The sequence below is a fragment of the Melanostigma gelatinosum genome (genome assembly GCF_949748355.1).
Source record: "Melanostigma gelatinosum genome assembly, chromosome: 6".
Taxonomy (NCBI): Eukaryota; Metazoa; Chordata; class Actinopteri; order Perciformes; family Zoarcidae; genus Melanostigma; species Melanostigma gelatinosum.
Window position 1 is genome coordinate 120001 of NC_136639.1, and position 27740 is coordinate 147740.

General features: G+C 43.9%; 2 protein-coding genes across 2 annotated transcripts; one reads left to right on the forward strand and one right to left on the reverse strand.

The window, feature by feature from the left end:
• Positions 1-2493: 2493 nt before the first annotated feature.
• med27 (mediator complex subunit 27) lies at positions 2494-13579 on the reverse strand. Its single transcript, XM_079270670.1, has 8 exons — positions 13368-13579; positions 11663-11807; positions 4794-4924; positions 4410-4503; positions 4024-4131; positions 3896-3937; positions 3745-3822; positions 2494-2708 (listed from the first exon to the last, which is right to left on the reverse strand). Exons 1-8 carry the CDS (start codon positions 13568-13570, stop codon positions 2574-2576), a joined length of 936 nt encoding a protein of 311 aa, XP_079126796.1. The 5' UTR covers positions 13571-13579; the 3' UTR covers positions 2494-2573.
• Positions 13580-15750: 2171 nt separating this feature from the next.
• On the forward strand, positions 15751-26951 carry ntng2a (netrin g2a; the record flags this gene model as incomplete). Its single annotated transcript, XM_079270699.1, has 7 exons — positions 15751-15984; positions 20694-20952; positions 23503-23648; positions 23813-24051; positions 24168-24340; positions 26645-26734; positions 26824-26951. The coding sequence occupies 7 exons, from the start codon at positions 15751-15753 to the stop codon at positions 26949-26951; spliced, it is 1269 nt and encodes a 422-aa protein (XP_079126825.1).
• Between the last annotated feature and the right edge of the window lie 789 nt (positions 26952-27740).

Sequence of the window (27740 nt, forward strand, 5' to 3'; positions counted from 1 at the left end):
GATAGGGGGAGTCACACAGGGTGATAGGGGGAGTCACACAGGGTGATAGGGGGAGTCACACAGGGTGATAGAGGGGAGTCACACAGGGTGATAGAGGGGAGTCACACAGGGTGATAGGCGGAGTCACACAGGGTGATAGAGGGAGTCACACAGGGTGATAGGGGGAGTCACACAGGGTGATAGGGGGAGTCACACAGGGTGATAGAGGGGAGTCACACAGGGTGATAGGGGGAGTCAAACAGGGTGATAGAGGGGAGTCACACAGGGTGATAGGGGGAGTCACACAGGGTGATAGAGTCACAGGGTGATAGGGGGAGTCACACAGGGTGATAGAGGGAGTCACACAGGGTGATAGAGGGAGTCACACAGGGTGATAGGGGGAGTCACACAGGGTGATAGGGGGAGTCACACAGGGTGATAGAGGGGAGTCACACAGGGTGATAGAGGGAGTCACACAGGGTGATAGAGGGAGTCACACAGGGTGATAGGGGGAGTCACACAGGGTGATAGGGGGAGTCACATAGGGAGATAGAGGGGAGTCACACAGGGTGATAGAGGGGAGTCACACAGGGTGATAGGGGGAGTCACACAGGGTGATAGAGGGGAGTCACACAGGGAGATAGGGGGAGTCACACAGGGTGATAGGGGGAGTCACACAGGGTGATAGGGGGAGTCACACAGGGAGATAGAGGGGAGTCACACAGGGAGAGTCACACAGGGTGATAGAGGGGAGTCACACAGGGTAATAGAGGGGAGTCACACAGGGTGATAGGGGGGAGTCACACAGGGTGATGGGGGGAGTCACACAGGGAGATAGAGGGGAGTCACACAGGGTGATAGAGGGGAGTCACACAGGGAGATAGGGGGAGTCACACAGGGTGATAGGGGGAGTCACACAGGGTGATAGGGGGAGTCAAACAGGGTGATAGGGGGAGTCACACAGGGTGATAGAGGGGAGTCACACAGAGTGATAGAGGGGAGTCACAGAGGGTGATAGAGGGGAGTCACACAGAGTGATAGGGGGAGTCACAGAGTGATAGAGGGGAGTCACAGAGGGAGAGAGAGGGGAGTCACAGAGGGAGATAGAGGCGAGTCACAGAGGGAGATAGAGGGGAGTTACAGAGTGATAGAGTCACACAGAGTGATAGAGGGGAGTCACACAGAGTGATAGAGAGTCACACAGAGTGATAGGGGGAGTCACACAGAGTGATAGGGGGAGTCACACAGGGTGATAGAGGGGAGTCACACAGAGTGATAGAGGGGAGTCACACAGGGTGATAGGGGGAGTCACACAGGGTGATAGAGGGAGTCACAGAGTGATAGAGGGGAGTCACAGAGGGAGAGAGAGGGGAGTCACAGAGGGAGATAGAGGCGAGTCACAGAGGGAGATAGAGGGGAGTCACACAGAGTGATAGGGGGAGTCACAGAGTGATAGAGGGGAGTCACAGAGGGAGAGAGAGGGGAGTCACAGAGGGAGATAGAGGCGAGTCACAGAGGGAGATAGAGGGGAGTTACAGAGTGATAGAGTCACACAGAGTGATAGAGGGGAGTCACACAGAGTGATAGAGAGTCACACAGAGTGATAGGGGGAGTCACACAGAGTGATAGGGGGAGTCACACAGGGTGATAGAGGGGAGTCACACAGAGTGATAGAGGGGAGTCACACAGGGTGATAGGGGGAGTCACACAGGGTGATAGAGGGAGTCACACAGGGTGATAGGGGGAGTCACACAGGGTGATAGGGGGAGTCACATAGGGAGATAGAGGGGAGTCACACAGGGTGATAGGGGGAGTCACATAGGGAGATAGAGGGGAGTCACACAGGGTGATAGAGGGGAGTCACACAGGGTGATAGAGGGGAGTCACACAGGGAGATAGGGGGAGTCACATAGGGAGATAGAGGGGAGTCACACAGGGTGATAGAGGGGAGTCACACAGGGTGATAGGGGGAGTCACATAGGGAGATAGAGGGGAGTCACACAGGGTGATAGAGGGGAGTCACACAGGGTGATAAAGTGGAGTCACACAGGGAGAGTCACACAGGGTGATAGGGGGAGGAAATACACAACCATCTCCACTGTCTTTAGAGCGTTGAGCTCTAAGTTGTTCAGACCGCACCAGGTCACCAGATGGTCAGTCTCCCACCTGTAGGTGGACTTCAGTCTGACAGTTGCTCACAGTATTTCCTTAAATATCAGCTGCAGGAGACACGATGTGAAGTTCATACTGAATCATCAGTACAAAGACTGTTCTCTGGATACAAATACATTACTGTGGTTTAATTGTGGTACATTTATATTGAATATTGTATGAAATAGAAAAAAGAAATCAGCTGCAATTCAGCAGCATCTTAATAAAATCGTGTTTTTTATGGTTATGAAACATAAATGATCCATTTGAGTGCAGACAGTATGTATAACAAGGTATTATTAATGATAATAACAACAAGTGAAAGTTTTAATTAACTTTAAGATCATACTTGAAAATATGAAAAACATTATAATCCAACTTTATTCAAACTTGTTTGTACAAAAAGAATTTAGTCCGTAAACAAATGAACAGGAAGTGATTCTTCACATGCGACAGGTGTCGTGAAATGCCTCCAGGGTCCTAAAGTCCCTCCATGCTGGAGGAAGTCCGTCCTGCAGGAAACGACCACAGCGCTGACAGGAAGACTGGAAGAGTTTAATGTAGCTCCGCAACCAGGTCTACAGAGAGACAGACAGGTAGAGTTTAATGTAGCTCCGCAACCAGGTCTACAGAGAGACAGACAGGTAGAGTTTAATGTAGCTCCGCAACCAGGTCTACAGAGAGACAGACAGGTAGAGTTTAATGTAGCTCCGCAACCAGGTCTACAGAGAGACAGACAGGTAGAGTTTAATGTAGCTCCGCAACCAGGTCTACAGAGAGACAGACAGGAAGAGTTTAATGTAGCTCCGCAACCAGGTCTACAGAGAGACAGACAGGTAGAGTTTAATGTAGCTCCGCAACCAGGTCTACAGAGAGACAGACAGGTAGAGTTTAATGTAGCTCCGCAACCAGGTCTACAGAGAGACAGACAGGAAGAGTTTAATGTAGCTCCGCAACCAGGTCTACAGAGAGACAGACAGGTAGAGTTTAATGTAGCTCCGCAACCAGGTCTACAGAGAGACAGACAGGTAGAGTTTAATGTAGCTCCGCAACCAGGTCTACAGAGAGACAGACAGGAAGAGTTTAATGTAGCTCCGCAACCAGGTCTACAGAGAGACAGACAGGTAGAGTTTAATGTAGCTCCGCAACCAGGTCTACAGAGAGACAGACAGGTAGAGTTTAATGTAGCTCTGCAACCAGGTCTACAGCGAGACAGACAGGAAGAGTTTAATGTAGCTCTGCAACCAGGTCTACAGAGAGACAGACAGGTAGAGTTTAATGTCGCTCTGCAACCAGGTCTACAGAGAGACAGACAGGAAGAGTTTAATGTAGCTCCGCAACCAGGTCTACAGAGAGACAGACAGGTAGAGTTTAATGTCGCTCTGCAACCAGGTCTACAGAGAGACAGACAGGTAGAGTTTAATGTCGCTCTGCAACCAGGTCTACAGAGAGACAGACAGGAAGAGTTTAATGTAGCTCCGCAACCAGGTCTACAGAGAGACAGACAGGAAGAGTTTAATGTAGCTCTGCAACCAGGTCTACAGAGAGACAGACAGGTAGATATCTCACCATAAAGGACCCGACCACAGACAGACAGACAGGTAGATGTCTCACCATAAAGGACCTGACCACCACGTCGGGCATCTGAGGCAGCTGGTAGTGTAGCAGGGCGGTGGAGGCGTGGTCAGTTACCTAGCAACAACACAACCAGTCAGAGCGCTGCACACTCAGTTCAGGTGTTCAGGAGTTCATGGGGGAATCTTACCTTTTGGAACACCTGGTACTGAGACTTGGTCCAGATGTCCAGCTGAGGAAGACAGACAAGTGAATATGGAGATACACAGGTATCAAGGGTTACCGGTCAGGTAAATTTGACCTTTGACCTTGTCCCACCTTTCCATCCTCATTGTAAACATTTTCGTTGTATCCTCGTACGACGGTTCTATCAATGAACAGGGAACGCATGACGACGATCGCCTTCAACACCTTCCCCAGGGTCACCTGAGAGGGAGACACACCCGTTAACCTGGTCTGAAATACACCCGTTAACCAAAGTTAGGATTTTATTGTCATATACATTTTTACACATACAGCGCCCGGGGAGCCGGGGGTTCAGTATATTGCTCAGGTACACTTCGACACGTGACACGTCCCAGTCGGGGATCGAACCGTTGACCTTCCGGTTCCCAGACAACCCTCTTAATCCAGTGCGCCACGGTCACCCCTAACCTGGTCTAAACACACCCGTTAGAGTAGAGAGGGTTCACATAATGTATTACCAGCAGTACAGCAGACGTCCCATTGGGTCTGAACAGCTCGATGGTCATATCAGGAAACATCCTGCCGATCCGAGAGATGACATCATCCACATACCTGTACACCGAGGAACAGAGTATTACAGTACTGTAACAGAAAGTATTACAATACTGTAACAGAAAGTATTACAGTATATAGATACAGATCCCAACAGGTAGATGACAGAGAAGTGATGATTCAAGTCTTTTTTACTCTTTATAACAGTTCATAACACTATTCATAACAGATAACACTGTTTATAACAGATTATAACAGTTACTATTTATAACACTGTTCACAACACTGTTACTGTATAACACTGTTTATAACACAGTTTATAACAACGCATGCGTCGCTGAAGTACTCACTGAGGAGGTAGTACCAGAGTACTGGGTTGGACTTTGGGTCGTCTCTTGGCTGAAGCTCCCATTTGATTGGCCGATCGTTTGAGTGATTGTTGATTCAACAAACTGGAGGCCAAACCAGCGTGGTACTGCAACTACACACACACATACATAAATACAAACAGATACACAAATATCACCATCATCATATACTGTCTGTGAGATCAAATAGTTTTGACTAACTTTGGATCTGCTGTGTGTGCTTCATTTAGACAATATTATCAGAAAACGTTCATTGTCTTGCAGATGATACTCAATTATATCTATCGATCAGGATGAAACCAACCAGTTTTCTAAACTTCAAGCAGTCTTAACGACATAAAAACCTGGATGACCTGCAACTTCCTGATGTTAAATTCAGCCTAACCTGAAGTTATTCTACTAGGCCCACCTCCGACATCAGTGATCTAATGATATAGTTTCTCCAGATGACATCCCGCAGCATCGTAAAGAATCTCTGAGTTACCTTTGATCAGGATTTGTCCTTTAACTTCCAGATAAAACCGTTCACCTAAAACACTTCCTGTCTCAAAGAGATGCAGAAACATGAGTTCATACATTTTTTACCTCCAGACTAGATTACTGTGATTCCTTATTTTCAGGCTGCTCTAATAAGTCTCTTAAATCTCTCCAGCTGATCCAGAATGCTGCAGCTCGTGTACTAACAAGAACTAAGAGGAGAGATCATATTACTCCTGTATTAGCTTCTCTGCACTGGCTCCCTGTAAAATAAAGAATATAATTTAAAACCCTTTTACTTACCTACTAAGCCCTAATTGGTCAGACACCATCATATTTTAAAGAAGAACTTAAGACTTATAGTATCTTGTTATCCTACTAGAGAGCTGTGCTCCCTGAATTCAGGGTTACTTGTGGTTCCTAGAGTCTTAAAGAGTAGAACAAGAACCAGAACCTTCAGTTTTTAAGCTCCTCTTCTGTGGAACCAGCTTCCAGTTTCAGTCCGGGGGGCAGAAACCCTCATCACATTTAAGAGTAGGCTTAAGACTTTCCTCTTTGATAACTCTTGTAGTTCGGGCCAGCTCAGGTTCATAGTTAGATTTTTTCCTGACTATAACAGAAAAGGCAAGAGGTAATACTAAAATGATCTGGGATCAGTTACACAAGCTAACGGGACATTTCAACAAAGTAAGGAAGCTGCAGCAACTTAACATAAATGGAAAGCTGTCAAATAACCCAGCGGAAATAGCAACAGCTTTCAATCACCATTTCATTGATTCTGTAGCTGCGATTGCTAAATGTTTCTCTGAGAAAACACACGACTGTAGAGTAAATTCATTGGAGCCGACCTTCAGCATAAGAAATGTCACTCAATCGGAGGTCACAAGAATAATCAGGTCTCTTAAACCTTCCAAAGCAAAGGATGTATTTGGTATGGATACAGTTATGCTCAAAGAATTTAACACAACACTAACAGATCCCATCAGCAAAATCATCAACCTCTCAGAGCATGTTTCCCAGTGTTTGGAAGTCGGCTGCTGTTGTTCCAGTATTCAAAGATGGAGATCCCCTTTCTACCTGTAATTACAGACCCATCAGTATCCTGCAAACAATATCAAAAGTTGCAGAGAAGTTGGTAGCTGAGCAAATAATCTGCCATTTGAATACCAGTTCTTTTGCCCTTCACCCAATGCAATTCGGCTTCGGAGCCAATTATTCTAGTGAGACAGCACCTGTTTCTTCACAGAAAAATAATCTAATTTCTAATGGACAAAGGGGGAGTTGTTGGAGTTGTGTTTCTTGATCTCAAGAAGGCATTTGACACTGTTAACCATAGCATTCTTTTGTCTAAATTGCATGGCTACAATTTCTCCTCAGGTACACTGAAATGGATTGAATCATATTTGCTAAATAGATCACAGTACCGGTATGTCCAAATACAGAACTATCAATCTACCGCCCCACACTTGTCCACAGGCGTCCCACGACGCCTGTGGGCGACCGTGGCGCACTGGGTTAAGAGGGTCATCTGGTAACCGGAAGGTCAACGGTTCGATCCTCGGCTGGGACGTTTCGAAGTGTACCTAAGCAATACACTGAACCCCCGGCTCCCCGGGCGCCTGTCATTGGCAGCCCACTGCTCCCTATATACAGGGATAAGTCAAATGCAAAGACAAATTTCCCTTCCGGGATCAAGAAAGTATCCTTTCTTTCTTTCTTCTTTCCACAAGGATCTGTCCTGGGCCCACTGCTGTTCTCTCTATATATCAATGATCTGCCATCAGCATTCCCTGACACCAACATCCAAATGTATGCAGATGACACTGTGATTTACTTGCATGGTAGCAAATGAACTCACTAACTCCATGGTTCATGTAACTGCATGGTTAAAGCAAAGCTGTTTACAACTAAACGTATCCAAAACAGTGTGTTTGTTTTTTACCAAAACAAACTGTGGTAGTGTAGAGCCGGATGGTTTTGTATCTGGGGAGAGGCTACGGGTTGTACCTGGCTACAAGTATCTCGGAGTACTTTTTGATTCCAAATTGTCATTCAAATCTCAGGTGAAAAAGGTCTGTAACCGGGTCAAATTGAATCTCTCAAATTTCAGGTTCACACGAAACTACATGTCAACAGAGGCAGCTAAGACATACATGCTTGCTGTGGTCGTTTCCCACATCACTTACTGTTTCACAACCTGGTCACAGGCCAGCACCACGACTCTGAAACCACTACAGTCATTGTATAAACGCACACTCAAAATCCTTGATAAAAAATCTGTTCGTTTACATCATTGCCCTATACTCACAAAATATAACTTGTTTAGTTGGGAGAACATGATTAAATATGTGAATGTCTGTCTCATGTAGAAGACTATACATGGCTTCACCTCTCCTCCGCTTAAACAATTTGTGATCACAAGATCAACTGGATATCGGCTCCAAGAGGAGCAGCAAGAGGGGATCACATTGTCCCACTCAGGAAAAGTGCTTTCAGTCATTCTGCATGTTCAGTACAAGCTGCACTACAATGGAACTCCATCCCAGTGACCATTAGAACCACACACACACACACAGGTCATTTAAATCTCACTTACAGAAACGGTCAGTAGTACTCAGCTCTGTCAGCACTAGATTGTAACTCTTTCTCTGTCTGTGTTGAACTTCCCTCCATCTGTCTGTTGTCACCTTTCTGTCTTTCTTTAAAATGCCGGTCGTCCGTCACCTACCTGCATGCTTGTCTTTTATTGTTGTTTATCTGTGTCCGAGTGATTTATGTATTTCACATACTCTGTATGCTTTTATGTTTTGTGCCTCTGACGTGGATGTTTTTTAGTGTCTAAACAACTACAGCATAATACTGTTGTTAGTCCATGTTTTAACAGTTATTCTCACTTTTTGTCATTGTTTGTCCACGCATTGTTGTGTCAATATTGTTTAACCTTTTAACTTTAATCTTACATTGTTTTTAGGTTTATTGTGTAACAGCTGCCTCTTGGGACTACAGATGAAAAATAGCCTTTTGGCTAACTCTGGCACATTTGCAGAAATGTTTTTATTAATGTGCTCTGTCCCGTTCAAATAAACCAATAAAATAGTTAGGGCCGGCTCAGGTTCATAGTTGGGGCTGGTTCAGGTTTATAGTTGGGGCCGGTTCAGGTTCATAGTTGGGGCTGGTTCAGGTTTATAGTTAGGGCTGTTTCAGGTTTATAGTTAGGGCCGGTTCAGGTTCATAGTTGGGGCCGGTTCAGGTTCATAGTTGGGGCTGGTTCAGGTTTATAGTTAGGGCTGGTTCAGGTTCATAGTTGGGGCTGGTTCAGGTTTATAGTTAGGGCTGGTTCAGGTTTATAGTTGGGGCTGGTTCAGGTTTATAGTTAGGGCTGGTTCAGGTTTATAGTTGGGGCTGGTTCAGGTTTATAGTTAGGGCTGGTTCAGGTTTATAGTTGGGGCTGGTTCAGGTTCATAGTTGGGGCTGGTTCAGGTTTATAGTTGGGGCTGGTTCAGGTTTATAGTTGGGGCTGGTTCAGGTTTATAGTTAGGGCTGGTTCAGGTTTATAGTTGGGGCTGGTTCAGGTTTATAGTTGGGGCTGGTTCAGGTTTATAGTTAGGGCTGGTTCAGGTTTATAGTTGGGGCTGGTTCAGGTTTATAGTTAGGGCTGGTTCAGGTTTATAGTTGGGGCTGGTTCAGGTTTATAGTTAGGGCTGGTTCAGGTTCATAGTTGGGGCTGGTTCAGGTTTATAGTTAGGGCTGGTTCAGGTTTATAGTTGGGGCTGGTTCAGGTTTATAGTTAGGGCTGGTTCAGGTTCATAGTTGGGGCTGGTTCAGGTTTATAGTTAGGGCTGGTTCAGGTTTATAGTTGGGGCTGGTTCAGGTTTATAGTTAGGGCTGGTTCAGGTTTATAGTTGGGGCTGGTTCAGGTTCATAGTTGGGGCTGGTTCAGGTTTATAGTTGGGGCTGGTTCAGGTTTATAGTTAGGGCTGGCTCAGGTTTATAGTAACACTCTGAAGACCATCAGGACCAAGCGCCGGACCTGGGGTGACAGGGCCTTCTCAGCCTCTGCACCTCCCCTCTGGAACGCCCTCCCCATCCACATCCGTGAGGCTCCCTCCCTACAATCATTCAAACAAGCCCTCAAAACCCACCTCTTCAACCTCTCCTTCACCTGCTAACCCCTGCACCCTACCCTCCCCTACATGACCCATTCAGTGAAACTTCTCCAGTTATTCTTTTTTTTGTTTTTGTGTTTGTATGTCTCAGCCCTGTAAAGCGTCTTTGGGTGTCTTGAAAAGCGCTATAGAAAATTGATTTATTATTATTATTATTATTATTATTATAATAGTTTGGGCCGGTTCAGGTTTATAGTTGGGGCCGGTTCAGGTTTATAGTTTGGGCCGGTTCAGGTTTATAGTTGGGGCCGGTTCAGGTTCATAGTTAGGGCTGGTTCAGGTTTGCCTTGGACCAGCCCTAGTATGCCGCTGTTGGGGTCTGGCGCCATCTCCTGGCTGGTCGAGTCACTCACATGGGCCTCCCCTCGTCACAAGCTGACCTCGGATCTGATCCTTGCCCCCTCGGGAGATGACCACACCTCCAGTCTTCGGCCACAGCTGAGACGGACGTTTCATTGGCCGACAAGCCGTCTCCCGCTGTGCGCAGAGACCCGCTTATAAGCACCAACGCAGCCAAAATCGATCTCTTCGCTCTGGACTTCCGTCCGGCCTCTAAGAAGAAACACAGAGGACCCGATCGACCTCAACCCCCCACTCATCTCAGCACGCACGTGCCATTTCGCTGGACGAAACAGACCACGTACTATTCTGAGTTAAGGCCTTGGCCCGCGAGAAGCGCATCCTCCCGTGATCCACTCCCCACCTTCGTGTACACGCCACGGTACCAGGAAGACCAAAACCTCTTCCACCACCGACCACCATTATTCCTCTTGTTTTCCGTAACTTGCATACACATAGAACTCCGGATTGTGGGTGAAACTCTCACCTATTTGTTCCAACACACGTGATCACATACAGCTGAAGGCCCCTCCGCCATTTTGTCTAGGTCACTCGACTCCGCCATCTGGTGGTAGGTTTTAGCTATAGCTCTTTAAGGCCCCCCCCTTTTTGTCTGCGTCACTCGACGCCGCCATCTTTGTAGTCTTTAGCTGTAGCTTTAAGACCCCCCTTCCTTTTCACACACACACTTGTATTACATATATCCTCACCCATTTTATTCATTTGTTTAGATATTAGGCACATAAAATTGTATGATAGCGTTTGTTGATTGTGATATTAATTGATCTGATCACTTATTATTTTGATTTAATAAATTCTGTTGTATTTTAAAGAGCAGTCGTTTGTGATTAGTTGTGCATATGTGGGTAATAAGAACTGGATGTAGTGGCCCGTGTACGAACTTAACCCTTCACTGTCACTTCGAATGTGTAGTCGCACCCGACTATTGACATTACGAGTGGCCACTAATTATGAGACTTAGTTTATCGTTTGGTTATTAGTCCCTGTTTACAGGGTGGTGCCCCGTTGTTATTAATAATCATGAATAATTGTTACTTACATTAATAATTCTATTGATGTCAAGAATTCAGTCTCTTAAATGCTGATAACCCAAACACGCCCCTCTACGTTCCCAACACCGCTATAGACCTAGACTACTAGAGGACTTCCTAGGACAAACTGAGCTCCTCACTCCTCTTCTCTCTCTCCTTCTGTATGAATTCATGTACATTACTAACTTTGTTCTTTCTCTCCTTACAGGTTTTAATGGATCCTGGTTCTATCTGGACCGTGGTCCTGCTGACACATTAGTCACATTACTATTACTGATACCATTACCTATTTTATTGTCATTGTTCTACTATACCCACTGCTGCTGTTACTTATAGTGGTCGTAATGTTTCCATCTTTATTCTGCTTATATGAATACTTCCTGTCATTGAATGTGTTGTAACCGTGTTATGTTGTTCATTCTGTACACATGACATCTATCACACTTCATCCTGATAGAGGAAACAGCAAGTGATGACCTCACAACAGTGCGAGTCTGTAGTGTGTTTCTTACAGTCACTGAAGAGAACAATGATATCAAATGTAAGATTGAGAAACTATCGGTGAAATGAAGATATCAGCAGAGTCTGCCAACGAGTACATTTGATGTTTTGCTGTTAAAACTAAAGAAATCCAGCGAGATAGCAATGTAAGAAGACTTGTTGTCTGTTAATGTTTGTTATTAAAAAGTCATCAAACATTATTTCTGTTTTATAGGATTAATAATAATAGTTCTCACAACACTGAGATATCAGGTTTACAATCATCTGCATCAAGGAGTACAGGTGAGCTAACACATTAGCATGTTAGCTCGTTTACCTTGTTGGACCACTTGTAGGCTTGTAGCAGCTGAGAGTATAACGGGGTTTTGTCCTGAACTGGATCCAGACTGAGAAGGCCGCTGTTATGGAGAGGATGAGACTCTGAGGGACGACCGACCAGACCACTGAGACGCTCCAACTCACTGAGAGACAGACAGGTGGAGACAGAGAGACAGACAGGTGGAGACAGAGAGGTGGAGACAGAGGCGGAGACAGAGAGGCGGAGAGGTGGAGACAGACAGGTGGAGACAGAGAGACAGACAGGTGGCGACAGAGAGACAGACAGGTGGCGACAGAGAGGTGGAGACAGAGAGACAGACAGGTGGCGACAGAGAGACAGACAGGTGGAGACAGAGAGGTGGAGACAGAGAGGTGGAGACAGAGAGGTGGAGACAGAGAGGTGGAGACAGAGAGACAGACAGGTGGAGACAGAGAGACAGAGGTGGAGACAGAGAGGTGGAGACAGAGAGACAGACAGGTGGAGACAGAGAGGTGGAGACAGAGAGACAGACAGGTGGAGACAGAGAGGTGGAGACAGAGAGACAGAGAGGTGGAGACAGTGAGGTGGAGACAGAGAGACAGACAGGTGGAGACAGAGAGACAGAGAGGTGGAGACAGAGTGACAGAGAGGTGGAGACAGAGAGACAGACAGGTGGAGACAGAGAGGTGGAGACAGAGAGGCGGAGACAGAGAGGCGGAGAGGTGGAGACAGAGAGACAGAGAGGCGGAGAGGTGGAGACAGACAGGTGGCGACAGAGAGGTGGAGACAGAGAGACAGACAGGTGGAGACAGAGAGACAGAGAGGTGGAGACAGAGAGACAGACAGGTGGAGACAGAGAGGTGGAGACAGAGAGACAGAGAGGTGGCGACAGAGAGGTGGAGACAGAGACAGACAGACAGAGAGACAGACAGAGAGACAGACAGGCAGAGAGACAGACAGACAGACAGACAGACAGACAGACAGACAGACAGAGAGACGGGGGAGGCAGAAAGTTCAATAAAGGAGTAAAATATTACACGTCACAGTCTAGCGTCTAACCCGCGTCACAGTCTAGCGTCTAACCCGGGTCACAGTCTAGCGTCTAAGCCGCGTCACAGTCTAGCGTCTAAGCCGCGTCACAGTCTAGCGTCTAACCCGCGTCACAGTCTAGCGTCTAACCCGCGTCACAGTCTAGCGTCTAACCCGCGTCACAGTCTAGCGTCTAACCCGCGTCACAGTCTAGCGTCTAACCCGCGTCACAGTCTAGCGTCTAAGCCGGGTCACAGTCTAGCGTCTAAGCCGGGTCACAGTCTAGCGTCTAAGCCGGGTCACAGTCTAGCGTCTAAGCCGGGTCACAGTCTAGCGTCTAAGCCGGGTCACAGTCTAGCGTCTAAGCCGGGTCACAGTCTAGCGTCTAACCCGCGTCACAGTCTAGCGTCTAACCCGGGTCACAGTCTAGCGTCTAACCCGGGTCACAGTCTAGCGTCTAACCCGCGTCACAGTCTGGCGTCTAACCCGCGTCACAGTCTGGTGTCTAACCCGGGTCACAGTCTAGCGTCTAAGCCGGGTCACAGTCTAGCGTCTAAGCCGGGTCACAGTCTAGCGTCTAACCCGCGTCACAGTCTAGCGTCTAAGCCGGGTCACAGTCTAGCGTCTAAGCCGGGTCACAGTCTAGTGTCTGTCTAAGTCTGGTGTCTACCCGAGTCTGGTGTGGAAGACTCACTTCAGGTCTCTGTTGACTGCCTGCAGGTGGTCCTGGAATTCGGATATAAAGTTCTTCTCTCGGCCCTCCAGCGTCTCCCGGTTCTTCATGCCGTCCTTCAGGGACTCGAACACGCGGCTCACGCTGGAGCGGAGCGCCTGGATGCCGCTGATCGCGTGAGAGAAAGCGTCCAGATTCACACCGACGTTCACCACGTCCGCCATCTTTTCTGTGTTTGCTGCCGCTGGCGCTCAGATATGACGTCACAGGTTCTTCTCCGTTTTTTCGTCAACACTAAATGACGTCAGAGTTTAACGTCTGGATTTATTTGAATAACATTTCGTTTGTAACATAATGAACATAATAATTATCTTCATATAGGTTTGGGAAATAGATTCTAAAGGGTTTGATTTGTTATTTCTGATTTCACTAAAAATTATTTCATGAAGCATATAGTTTAGTTACAGATTTAAATATTGAAATGTTACCAGATAAATCACATGAAGCCACTACTATCAGAGCTAAGACTTATTAAGTCCTCATTTTACGAACACTAGTTTTCTGATGTTATTTATTGGTGTTTCAGTGAATAAGAGTTTTCAATAAAAAATAACCTGCTGGTGGAATAACTCTTTAAATTCATATAGTGAAATACAGGAAGAGAAAACATTCATAACAAAAGCAAAAAAAAACAACTAACAAAAAAGAATCTGACCAAGTAACGTAAATATGAACTATTACTACCATCTGATCTCTTTAATGCTTCGTATTACGTAATAACCAGCTTCAGAGCCTCAATGTCCACCCACCAACCAGGAGCCCACTACCCCAGCCTAGACCACTAGCATCCTGCAGTGAGACCATACCAGACCTCAAACTAACAGAGCGATAGAGAGAGACAGAGAGAGAGAGAGAGAAAGAGAGAGAGAGAGAGAGACAGAGAGAGAGAGAGAGAGAGAGAGAGAGAGAGACAGAGAGAGACAGAGAGAGAGAGAGCGACAGAGACAGAGAGAGAGAGACAGACAGTTGAGCTCTGAGAGGTTTACCAGTGAAGAAGAGGGGGAGGGAGGAAGAGCAGAAAGAGATTAAGAGGAAAAGGCAAAAGAATAAAAACTGAGAAGAGAAAGAAGAAGACGACCAGACGGAGGAGTAGAGAGTTCCGGGTGGAAAACTTTAAGAAGAAAAAGAAGACATGAGGACGTTTTATTAACCCTATAATCAAGAATCAAGCTGAAGACAGAGACTATCAGGTAAGACATACAGGAGAGACAGACAGGTAGAGAGACAGAGACAGAGTAAGAGACAGACAGGTGGAGTCTGATGAATATTTATTTAATGTGTTCATATAGTTTCTCCAGTGAGCTTTATCATTATAGTTATTAATTTTAATATTATCATTCGTTTTATATTGTTGGTACTTTATTATTATTATTATTATCATTAGTTTGTGTTTATTTTTATTTTTATATTATTAGTTGTTTTGTGTTTAAAGGACAGGTGCAGAATCAGGTGCAGAATCAGGTGGAGGATCACGCTGGAGGATCAAATGGAGGGTCAGGTGGAGGATCTGAGGTGTCAGTGTTTTTAAGAGGGAAGTTAAAATTTTATAAAGAAGACAAAGTCTCTGAGTCTCAGTTTAATCTTCTTTCTCATCAATTCAAACACAAGCAAACAAACAAACAAACAGGCAGGCTCCTAGGCCATGACAAATACGGCACACACAACAGATGATAGTAATGTAAAATGTTTATTTAACCAAATCAAGACATAGTTAACGGTATGAAGTGTGAGTGTTGTCAGCGAAACCAAAGGAAACCAAAACTGAGATAACCGGCAGCAACTGGCTGGGAACACTCCACGTACACCGGAGAGTAAAGAACCCGCCCCGAGCAACGCTAGAGCAGGGTTTTATGCCCTCCCTGTTCCTGGACCAGGTGCTCCGCATCAGGCAATCAGCTCTCTAGGGACAGAGGGACAAAAGCATACTTGCAATGATTAGAGACAGGGGCCGTCACAATATAGAGAGACAGATAGACAGAGAGTCAGGACTGACCAGGTCTATCTGGATAAGCTGTGTTCAGGTTGATGTGGAACAGGTGTGACCATGTCTATCTGGACCAGGTCTGACCAGGTCTATCTGGATAAGCTAAGTTCAGGTCTATCTGGACCAGGTCTGACCAGGTGTGAGCAGGTTTGGTTTTTTCTCCTTTAATGAGTGTTGTTCTGTTGTTGTGTTGCAGACTGGGAGATCTGGATCTGTGAACCTCAGGTGTGAACTACAAGACCACCGATTTAGAACCACCTGTTGGAAGAAGAAACTGAACCTGTCGATTAAAAATGTAGGAGGTGACTTTGACATGTGACCTCCAGAGGAACTTCCTGTCTGTCTGACTGTGAGTCCACCATGTCCCCCGTCCTCCCCTGTCTCCTTCCCTGTCTCCTCCCCCTCCTCGTCCTGCTGCCGGTGGGCCGGTGTCAGTTTGACGTGTGTCGGTCTCTGCGTGGCTCAGAGGCGGGACCAGGATGGGAGTTCTACTCCTGTCAGCCTTCACCTGCCAACATGAAGGAAGTGATGCAGATCAGAGTCGACCCCCCCGGCATCACCTGTGGTAACCCACCTGAGAGATTCTGCACTTTAGTAAGTCATATATACACATGAACACTCACCTGAACACACTCCTGAACACACTCCTGAACACACACCTGAACACACTCCTGAACACACACCTGAACACACTCCAGAACACACTCCAGAACACACACCTGAACACACTCCTGAACACACTCCTGAACACACACCTGAACACACTCCTGAACACACTCCTGAACACACACCTGAACACACTCCAGAACACACTCCTGAACACACTCCTGAGCACACACCTGAACACACTCCTGAACACACTCCTGAACACACTCCAGAACACACTCCAGAACACACTCCAGAACACTCACCTGAACACACTCCTGAATACTCACCAGAACACACTCCTGAACACACTCCTGAACACACTCCTGAACACTCACCTGAACACACTCCTGAGCACACTCCTGAACACACTCCTGAACACACTCCTGAACACTCACCTGAACACTCACCTGAACACACTCCTGAGCACACTCCTGAACACTCTCCAGAACACACTCCTGAACACACACCTGAACACACACCTGAACACACTCCTGAACACACTCCTGAACACACTCCTGAACACACACCTGAACACTCACCAGAACACTCACGAACACTCTCCTGAACACACTCCTGAACACACACCTGAACACACACCTGAACACACACCTGAACACACTCCTGAACACACACCTGAACACACTCCTGAACACACTCCTGAACACACTCCTGAACACACACCTGAACACTCACCAGAACACTCTCCTGAACACACACCTGAACACTCACCAGAATACTCTCCTGAACACACACCTGAACACACTCCTGAACACACTCCTGAACACACTCCAGAACACACTCCAGAACACACTCCTGAACACACTTCAGAACACTCACCTGAACACACACCTGAATACTCACCAGAACACACTCCTGAACACACTCCTGAACACTCTCCAGAACACACTCCTGAACACACACCTGAACACACTCCTGAACACACTCCTGAACACACACCTGAACACTCACAAACACTCACAAACACTCTCCTGAACACACACCTGAACACTCACCAGAACACACACCTGAACACACACCTGAACACACTCCTGAACACACACCTGAACACACACCTGAACACACTCCTGAACACACACCTGAACACACTCCTGAACACACTCCTGAACACACACCTGAACACTCACAAACACTCACCAGAACACTCTCCTGAACACACACCTGAACACTCACCAGAACACACACCTGAACACTCACCAGAACACTCACCAGAACACTCTCCTGAACACTCTCCTGAACACACACCTGAACACACACCTGAACACTCACCTGAACACTCTCCTGAACACAAACATTTTCCTCTAGAATGGAAAACGTCTCTATTGTATTTGAAGGATTCTCATGTGTATGATTTCTTTATTTTGAGTCTTGTGGTTCAACGTGTGTCCTTGTTCATTGGTGTTCAGGATTTCTTACCAACAGCTACTCCTCATTTATGGATGAAAGCCGCAACACGTGTCAATTTACGCAGGTTCAGAATGCTGTAAGAGAGCCACCTGTGACTGTTAGGAGTTTATTGAGGAGATAATAATCTGAATGTAACAACCAGAGGAGCTGTTTCCTCTGTTCCATGATATCAGAATATATTCATTGTTATTATTGTTATTATTATTATTATGAATAATTAATCAGGATTTCTGCTTTTAATCCAAAAGCAGATAATCTACAGCCTTGAACGTCTCAACATGTTATTTGAAATATTTAATCTTTAAATGTGTGTTATAAAAAAAACAAGATTAAAACTGAAATAAATAACTACAAGAAATAAGTAAAATATTATCCTGCAGGTTAAACCAACGAAACTCTTTGAATGCAGACTGAACGTAAAAGACTCATTAGCGTAGCAACAATATGGCTACAATAAACCCACAATGCACCTCTCTCTGCTGGAGCCCGTATCACTAAGAATATCTGTTTCATGTATACGACTTGTTTCAAACATAATGTTCAGAACATTATATTGTCTTGTGTTCAGATTAATATGGTAATCAATATTTCACATCCAGAGATTAGTGTGTCTCCTGTCAATCATGTCATGACCCCTCAGGTTCCTCTGGTGACCTCCTGGGGGGTCCTGACCCACAGGTTGGAAACCACTCACTCAGTCTGTCTAATTGTTCCTTTGGGAAGCTGAAGTCACGTCTGAATTATTGATAAATGTAAAAGATGTTATGAAGCTAAAATTAAATGTTAATTATTGATCAGGTAGAATTCCCACAAAACAAAAAATAACCGTAAAACAAATTGAACGGACAAAATACATAAAAAACATTAAAAAACAACTAAATACTTCAACAAATAAATTAAAACTGTTGCTGTGACCTCCGGTGACCCCTCATTTAATAACTGAATACAATATAATACACATGAGGTAGAAAGTATGAAGTGTTTGTATTGCAGAGTATTTATATTGGACATAAATACATTGACACTGATATTGATAACACAGTACTACATGTACAACACGGTACTATATGGTACTACAGGGTACCACGTAGTACAGCAGCATACTACGTAGTACAACAGGGTACTACATGATATGTCATTGACATTATGTCGGTATAAATGAAACATAAACTGTAGTCAGGGCTACTTAGTTAACTTTAGTTAAATGAATTTAACAAGATGTAATTTAAATCTTTATCTGCAGAGACTGAAGATTACAGTCTTTAACCTCTAACACAGCAGATTAACACACACACACACACACACACAGACACACACAGACACACACACACACATACAGAGCAGATTAACACACACAGACAAACACATACACACCTACACTCACACACACACACACCACCCGAATCCAACAAGTGATAACAAGAGAACAATTGGATTCTTATTGAGGATGTTCCTCACTGAGGAGACGGAGCAGGTGCTCATCCAGGCTCTGGTCATCTCTCACCTGGACTACTGCAGCTCACTACTTGCCGGAGCCCCGGCGTCGGCCATCAGACCTCTGGAGCTTGTCCAGAAAGCTGCAGCTCGTCTGATGTTCAATCGCCCCAAGTTCTCCCACAACTTCCCTTCTCCGTTCTCTCCACTGGCTCCCTGTAAGAGCATCCAGTGTGAGACTCTGGTGCTAGTCTACAGGGCAGTGAAAGGAACAGCTCCTTCCTATCTCCAGGTCGTGGTCAAGCCCTACACCCCCGCCCGACCTCTTCGCTCTGCTGCCTCGGGGCGATCGGTTCCCCCGTCGCTCAGAGGTCCCTGCGGCCGATCGACCCGGTCACATCTGTTTCCTGTCCTGACCCCTCAGTGGTGGAATGAACTCCCCACTGACCTCAGGACAGCAGAGTCACTGCCCATCTTTCATCAGGCTGAAGACTCACCTCTTCAAGAAGCACTACGTGAACCTTCACTCACCACTTACTGTATTCATACTAGTGTGTTTCACTTACTGTATTCATATTAGTTTATGGCACTTATTGCATTCGTTTGTTTCTGCACTCTACGTTGGCTCTGGTTTATGCTCTTAGATGCTTGTTTGAAGAAAGGAGATGCACTTATGACTTCTGGTGACTAGTTGTTCTCTCGAAAACCGATGTTGAATACACTTAATGTAAGTCGCTTTGGAGAAACGCGTCTGCTAAATGACTAATGTAATGTAATGTTATATACAGTATATATCTTACATACTTATATAATGTATATACTTATATACGTCTTTACTTTGATTCCATCTGTTGGTAGAAAACAGGAAGAAGACGACATCAACAGACTGACGGCTTTCTGGACTTCGTATACTGGATCAGTTATTAAAAAAACATGTAAAACCTCCATATATCGGCCGATATTCTTATATGTATACATATATACTGTCGATATATATATATATATATATATATATATATATACAGTATATCGGTTCAATACGGTACGGTTCGGTACGGTTCGGTACGGTTCGGTACGGTTCGGTTCGGTACGGTTCGGTACGGTACGGTTCGGTACGGTTCGGTTCGGTACGGTTCGGTTTCAATACAGCAAAAAAGCAGAAATGCCAAATCTCTGATGAGACTCTTGAGGGGCGTGTCTGAGTTGATTCTCTGTTTGGGCTTTTGTTTTCTTTGACAAAGCAGGATGGTCTGGAGAACTGGGCTGGTGAAGGAGTAGTGTGACGGCGCTCAATAGCATTCAGCATGTTGGTGCAGCCTGGTTCATCACCAGAGGAGGGATGAACCTTTCACCTGTTTGAATCAGGAGGGAACAGATACCGAGACGCTGCGGGAGAGTCTGTAACCAATATCACGTGACTCTTCACGTACACTGGACATGATGGTGCCGGTGTAAACAGGAAGTAGATTGGTTGCTTCGTTTTAAAAAATACGACAGAGTAATAAAGTAGTCTTTAATAATGAACGGTCGTGTTTGATACTTAAGATCTTCTCGAAAATCTTCCTCCATAAACTCAAACAGACATTTCGTAGAAAGTTTTATTTTTCAAACTTAGGACCGTATTGTACCACGTAGTACCACATACTACTCATTTAAAAGTACAACCTCAAACTGCTTTGTCTATATCAAATTCTATCCACTTGAACATCTCACTGACAACATGAGAACATTTAAAAAGAGGAAAACATCTCCTCAGTATTTGACCTCTGGGTTCTCTGTGTGTTCTCGTTCTGCAGGAGAACCCATACCTGTGCAGCGATGAGTGTGATGCCTCCAGCCCCGACCTGTCTCACCCTCCTCAGCTGATGGGAGACAGGGAGAGGGGGGGGCTGATCACCTTCTGGCAGACGGTCACATGGTCACGGTATCCTGAACCCCTATTGGCCAACATCACTCTGTCCTGGAACAAGAGCCTGGAGGTTGTGGACGACATCGTCGTGACCTTCGAGTACGGCCGGCCGACCGGCATGGTGCTGGAGAAGTCTATGGACAAAGGTGATTGGTCCTGGGGGGTCCAATGAACACCAGCTGGTACCAGCATGTGGGGGGGAAGGGAGGGGTCGAGTCGGTCCAATGAACACCAGCTGTTACCAACGTGAGATCTGGTCTCTGATCTGGATCAATACAAACAAATAATCCCACATGTTGAAAGTTCACTTGATTGAGCCTATTCCTGTTAAAGCTAAAGCTGCCCTTCAAAATAAAAGCTAGAGACGAGCCAACAACTGTACCACTTCAGGAGACTCCTGGGGTCAAGTGTGCCCTGGGAGATGACTGACAGGTGTAGTTGAGCTTACAGTAGTGCATTATGGGTACTGTCAGGTAGTACCATCATTTCCCTCCAGACACTCTGAATGATGTGTTATTACTACTACCCTAACTACCTGGAAGTAGTATTACCAGTAGTACTACCAGTACTACTACTGGTAGTATTTGATATTGGACGATAGAAATAGACTGCATTATGACAGTACTACCTGGTAGTACTATCTGGTAGTACTACAGAATCTGACGGGGCTTCACAGACCCAAACCAGAGAAAAGTACAGGGACCAGTACTGAGCCATGAGGATGCCAAATCCACATGTGACTAGTACGTGGTTGGTTACTGCATAGTAAAGTGTCGTGGTGTGAACTGGTAATATGAACCATATTAACTGGTTAATATGAACCATATTAACTGGTTAATATGAAGCATGTTAACTGGTAATATGAAGCATGTTAACTGGTTAATATGAACCATATTAACTGGTTAATATGAACCATATTAACTGGTTAATATGAAGCATGTTAACTGGTAATATGAAGCATGTTAAATGGTTAATATGAACCATATTAACTGGTTAATATGAAGCATGTTAACTGGTAATATGAGCCATAATAACTGGTAATATGAACCATAATAACTGGTTAATATGAACCATATTAACTGGTTTATATGAAGCATGTTAACTGGTTAATATGAACCATATTAACTGGTTAATATGAACCATATTAACTGGTTAATATGAAGCATGTTAACTGGTAATATGAAGCATGTTAACTGGTTAATATGAACCATATTAACTGGTTAATATGAACCATATTAACCGGTTAATATGAAGCATGTTAACTGGTAATATGAGCCATAATAACTGGTAATATGAACCATAATAACTGGTTAATATGAACCATATTAACTGGTTTATATGAAGCATGTTAACTGGTAATATGAACCATAATAACTGGTTTATATGAAGCATGTTAACTGGTAATATGATGCATGTTAACTAGTAATATGAGCCATAATAACTGGTTAATATGAAGCATGTTAACTGGTAATATGAACCATAATAACTGGTTAATATGAAGCATGTTAACTGGTAATATGAACCATAATAACTGGTTACTATGAAGCATGTTAACTGGTAATATGAACCATATTAACTGGTTAATATGAAGCATGTTAACTGGTAATATGAACCATAATAACTGGTTAATATGAAGCATGTTAACTGGTAATATGAACCATAATAACTGGTTAATATGAAGCATGTTAACTGGTAATATGAACCATAATAACTGGTTACTATGAAGCATGTTAACTGGTAATATGAACCATATTAACTGGTTAATATGAAGCATGTTAACTGGTAATATGAACCATAATAACTGGTTAATATGAAGCATGTTAACTGGTAATATGAACCATAATAACTGGTTAATATGAAGCATGTTAACTGGTAATATGAACCATAATGACTGGTTAATATGAAGCATGTTAACTGGTAATATGAGCCATAATAACTGGTTAATATGAAGCATGTTAACTGGTAATATGAGCCATAATAACTGGTTAATATGAAGCATGTTAACTGGTAATATGAACCATAATAACTGGTTAATATGAAGCATGTTAACTGGTAATATGAACCATAATAACTGGTTAATATGAAGCATGTTAACTGGTAATATGAGCCATAATAACTGGTTAATATGAAGCATGTTAACTGGTAATATGAACCATAATAACTGGTTAATATGAAGCATGTTAACTGGTAATATGAAGCATATTAACTGGTTAATATGAACCATATTAACTGGTTAATATGAAGCATGTTAACTGGTAATATGAAGCATGTTAACTGGTAATATGAACCATAATAACTGGTTAATATGAACCATATTAACCGGTTAATATGAAACATGTTAACTGGTAATATGAGCCATAATAACTGGTAATATGAACCATAATAACTGGTTAATATGAACCATATTAACTGGTTTATATGAAGCATGTTAACTGGTAATATGAAGCATGTTAACTAGTAATATGAGCCATAATAACTGGTTAATATGAAGCATGTTAACTGGTAATATGAACCATAATAACTGGTTAATATGAAGCATGTTAACTGGTAATATGAACCATAATAACTGGTTAATATGAAGCATGTTAACTGGTAATATGAACCATAATAACTGGTTTATATGAAGCATGTTAACTGGTAATATGAAGCATGTTAACTGGTAATATGAACCATATCAACCAGTATTTGTGTTCCAGGTGTCACGTGGCAGCCGTATCAGTTCTACGCTGATGACTGTCTGGAGGTGTTCGGTATGGTTCCTAAACGGGTCTCAGACTTAGCACCGAGTAACTTAACCCGGGTCATCTGTACCGAGCAGTACTCCCGCTGGGTCGGAGCCAAGGTGGGTAACTGGTCTTGACACTGGTCATACTGGGAACCAGATAACACTCATGAGTTGATAGAGTGTTATTTAAATGATATGAGTCACTGAGAATAGAGATTGAACAATAAGCAGCATCAATGGAGGACAAACATGTCAGCTGGCTGTCATGGTTCCACCAACAGGAGGAGAAGATGATGGTTTTCGAGGTGCGAGCTCGGTTCGGGGTGTTTGCAGGTCCAAAGCTGATCAACATGGACGCCCTGTACACCCGGATGGAGACCACGAAGGGTCTGAGAGACTTCTTCAGCTTCACCAACCTCCGGCTGAGACTCCTCCGCCCGGCTCTGGGAGGGACCTACGTCCAGAGAGACAACCTGCTCAAATACTTCTACGCTATTTCTAACATCGATGTACCTGCAAGGTATGTACAGTCTAACAACCAGCTACACCTGAGAACACCTGAGAACTCCTGAGAACTCCTGAGAACTCCTGAGAACTCCTGAGAACTCCTGGTGTGTCTTTGTGTGTTTCCTGCAGGTGTAAGTGTAACCTGCATGCGTCTCAGTGTTTGTTACGTGATGCGACGCTGCAGTGTGACTGTGACCACAACACAAGTGGACAAGACTGTCAGCTCTGTGGACCAGGGTTCATATCCCGCAGCTGGAGACCAGGATCATACCTGCCGCTGCCCAAAGGCACTGCCAACACCTGTAAATACCAGAACACACACACACACTGCCGACACCTGTACCTGTCAGACAGCACACATACACACACACACACTTGTACGTACTGAACACACCACATTTACTCAGAGATCAGTCGGTGGACATCAGACATAATAAAACAGTAACGTGTCTTTTTCAGGTGAGGCAGCAGAAACAGCAGCTAGTAAGTACTGTTCACCTGTTTACCTGTTCACCTGTTTACCTGTTCACCTGTGTACCTGTTCACCTGTGTACCTGTTCACCTGTTTGTCACATTCCATTTAATCCCCTCCTCCTTCACTAATGTGGTCAGTGTTGCATTATCATGTACAAATACTAAAATACAACAACACAGTCAATTAAATCAGGTGGAACTGAAATACTCAAATGAATGTCAAGACTGATTGGTTGTATTACATCATCAAATCCCTCGCTCTGATTGGTCACATGAGTGGTCAGTTAAATGGTGCATTCTGGGAGAAACATCTGAGTTAATCTGTCGTTTAGAGACAGATGGTGTGTGTGTTTAATCTGTGTTAGTCAGTTTTACCTTGTAAATCACTTCACTCACACACACACACTCACAATCACAGACACACACTCACACACACACACTCACACACACACACACCCTCACACACATACTCACAATCACACACACACACTCACACTCACACACTCACAAACACAAGTGATAACAAGAGAACATTCGGATTCTTATTGAGGATCTTATATATCTTATTTACTTCGATATATATTTTATATATATATATATATATAAATATATTATAAATTGTATATATATATATCTGTATATATATATATATTTATATATATATATATATATATAAATATATATAAATATATATAATATTAAATATTTATAAATAAATATATATAAATATATATATTTTATATATATATATCTGTATATATATATATATATACAGATATATATATACATATATATATATATATATATACATATATACATATATATATATATATACATACATATATATATATATATATATATATATATGTATATATATGTATGTATATATATATATATATATATATATATATATATATATATATACATACATACATACATACATACATACATACATACATACATACATACATACATACATACATACATACATACATATGTATATATATATACATATATACACAGGAATGCAAAGTTAGAAGATTGACACATTTTACACAGCAGAATATATACATATTCACATAGAAATAATTTCCATGGATATCAATTTAAATCAATAAAATAAAAAGGTGACGTCACAACGGTCATCTCTGTGACAGCATGAACACATGAAGGATCTGCTGGTTGTGCTGTTGGTGAAGGCTTTGTGCAGGATGAGAGCTCATGTAACTGACTTAAGTACAGGATGGTCAAATGGAGATATCACAGACGGACTCATGTCTTCATTCAAAGCTGCGGCTGCTGAATGTTTGTCCATCGTTCTCTCCTCAGCTCCTGCTCTCTGGAACAAAACAAGAACAGAATCAGCAAAATACTCAAACTCAGTGTATTCTGTAGTTAATCTCAACGTTTGAAACGTTACCGGACTTAAGGTGATATTTCAGGTTCACAACCCGTCTACCTGAGCTCACGTTGGTCCGTTTATGTACATGATATGAAGTATAAATCATCACAAACTCAGTCAGATATTATTCAACCTCTGAGGTTTGAAAGTGAAGTTATTCAAAGTTACTTCAAGGCTTAACTACGGTCGGGTTCAGGCAGCCGAGCTGCCGGTAATAGCGCACCGGCACGCAATGCATCTTGGGATATGGTGGGCCGCGAAGGATCCATCAGATGTGTCCTCTGAATCTGGAACCAGAAGGCTGCATTGAAGGAGTCTTCAACAAACGTGTGAAATGGGACAGCACTAGTGCAGCGCTGTGACGCAACCGGTCCACCAATACAGCCTCCGCAGGATGCAGAGCCTCAATGAGACACAGCGACACAGTGGTGATGATGGTGATAATAATAATGATGATGGTGAGGAGGAGGAGGAGGATGATGATGGTGAAGACGTCTCTGTCTGTCCTCAGACTGTGAGTGTGATGGGGGGGGCAGTGCGTCTCCTCACTGCTCTGGCCTCTGTCAGTGTAAAGACGGAGCAACAGGGAGGCGCTGTGACACTTGTCTGCCTGGATACACCTGGAGAGAAGGCGGAGCCAGCTGCACAGGTACATGGGGTTTAAGGTTGAGGTCAGAACCAATCTTGATGTTATCAATAATATCAATTATCAATCCTTGTTGTCCCTCAGTGAACGTGTGTGATGAGGAGCGTTTGATTTGTCAGAACGGTGGAACGTGCGTCGACCTCCAGCGCTGCGTCTGTCCGGACAGCTTCACAGGTACATCTGCATGATGTCACAGCTCCGGTAATGTGGGCGGGGACTGATGATGTCACAGCTCAGGTGTCATGATGATGTTGTGTGTGCAGGTGCGTTCTGTGATAAGAAGGTCTGTCTGAAGAAGAGCGGTTGCCTCAACAATGCTGGGAGCTCCTCCTCTCCGACCTCACACCTTTACCTGCTGACCCTCAGTCTAATCTCCTACAACCTCCGTTAACCACGCCCACATACCCCGGGCCACACCCACTGATGACATCTCAGAGCAATGAATATTGAAGAGGATGTAAATGTTTGTTTGAACAGGAAGGGAAATGACACATTGGTCCACCTGGATTCACTTGTGAGGAAGTTTCTTCATCTCCTGTATACGTGTTGAGTCATCACATTTAAAGACTAAATAAATGTGTCTTCACTTTGAGAACCGAGATGAGAAAATAAGAAAAAACTGTGAAGAACGTTTCACATTCAAAGCCTTTTATGTGGATGAATCAGTGCTGATGGTAAATGTAGCCCATTTAAGCCTCCGTGTAGTCTCAGCTCACTTCAGTACAGATGTGCCTACATGTACCAGGATGCATTGCGTGTGGATGCAGGAAGAACAGGAGAACTCAGCTGTCTGGGTCAATATACTGATAAAATACACTGAGGAACTACATTTCCCATCAACCCTGTTTGAAAACAGAAGGTGTGTAAAGCAACATGAACTCACAATTATACTATGGACACAAATGTTTCTATTGTGTTTGGCTGGATTATGTGGATGAATAAATGGCAATGTAATAAAGACAATACTAATATGTATCTATATATATATATATATATGTCATTATATATAAAGTGTGTGTGTATGTTATTGTTTTTCTTCTGTTTTTATTTTGCTGTAATTTGTTCTTTTTATAAGAATAAAATAAACTTTTTTTATTTACGGTCAGTATTGTTTTAACTACAGACTAAGTATTGACTTTACTACAGACTAAGTATTGTTGTAACTACAGACTAAGTATTG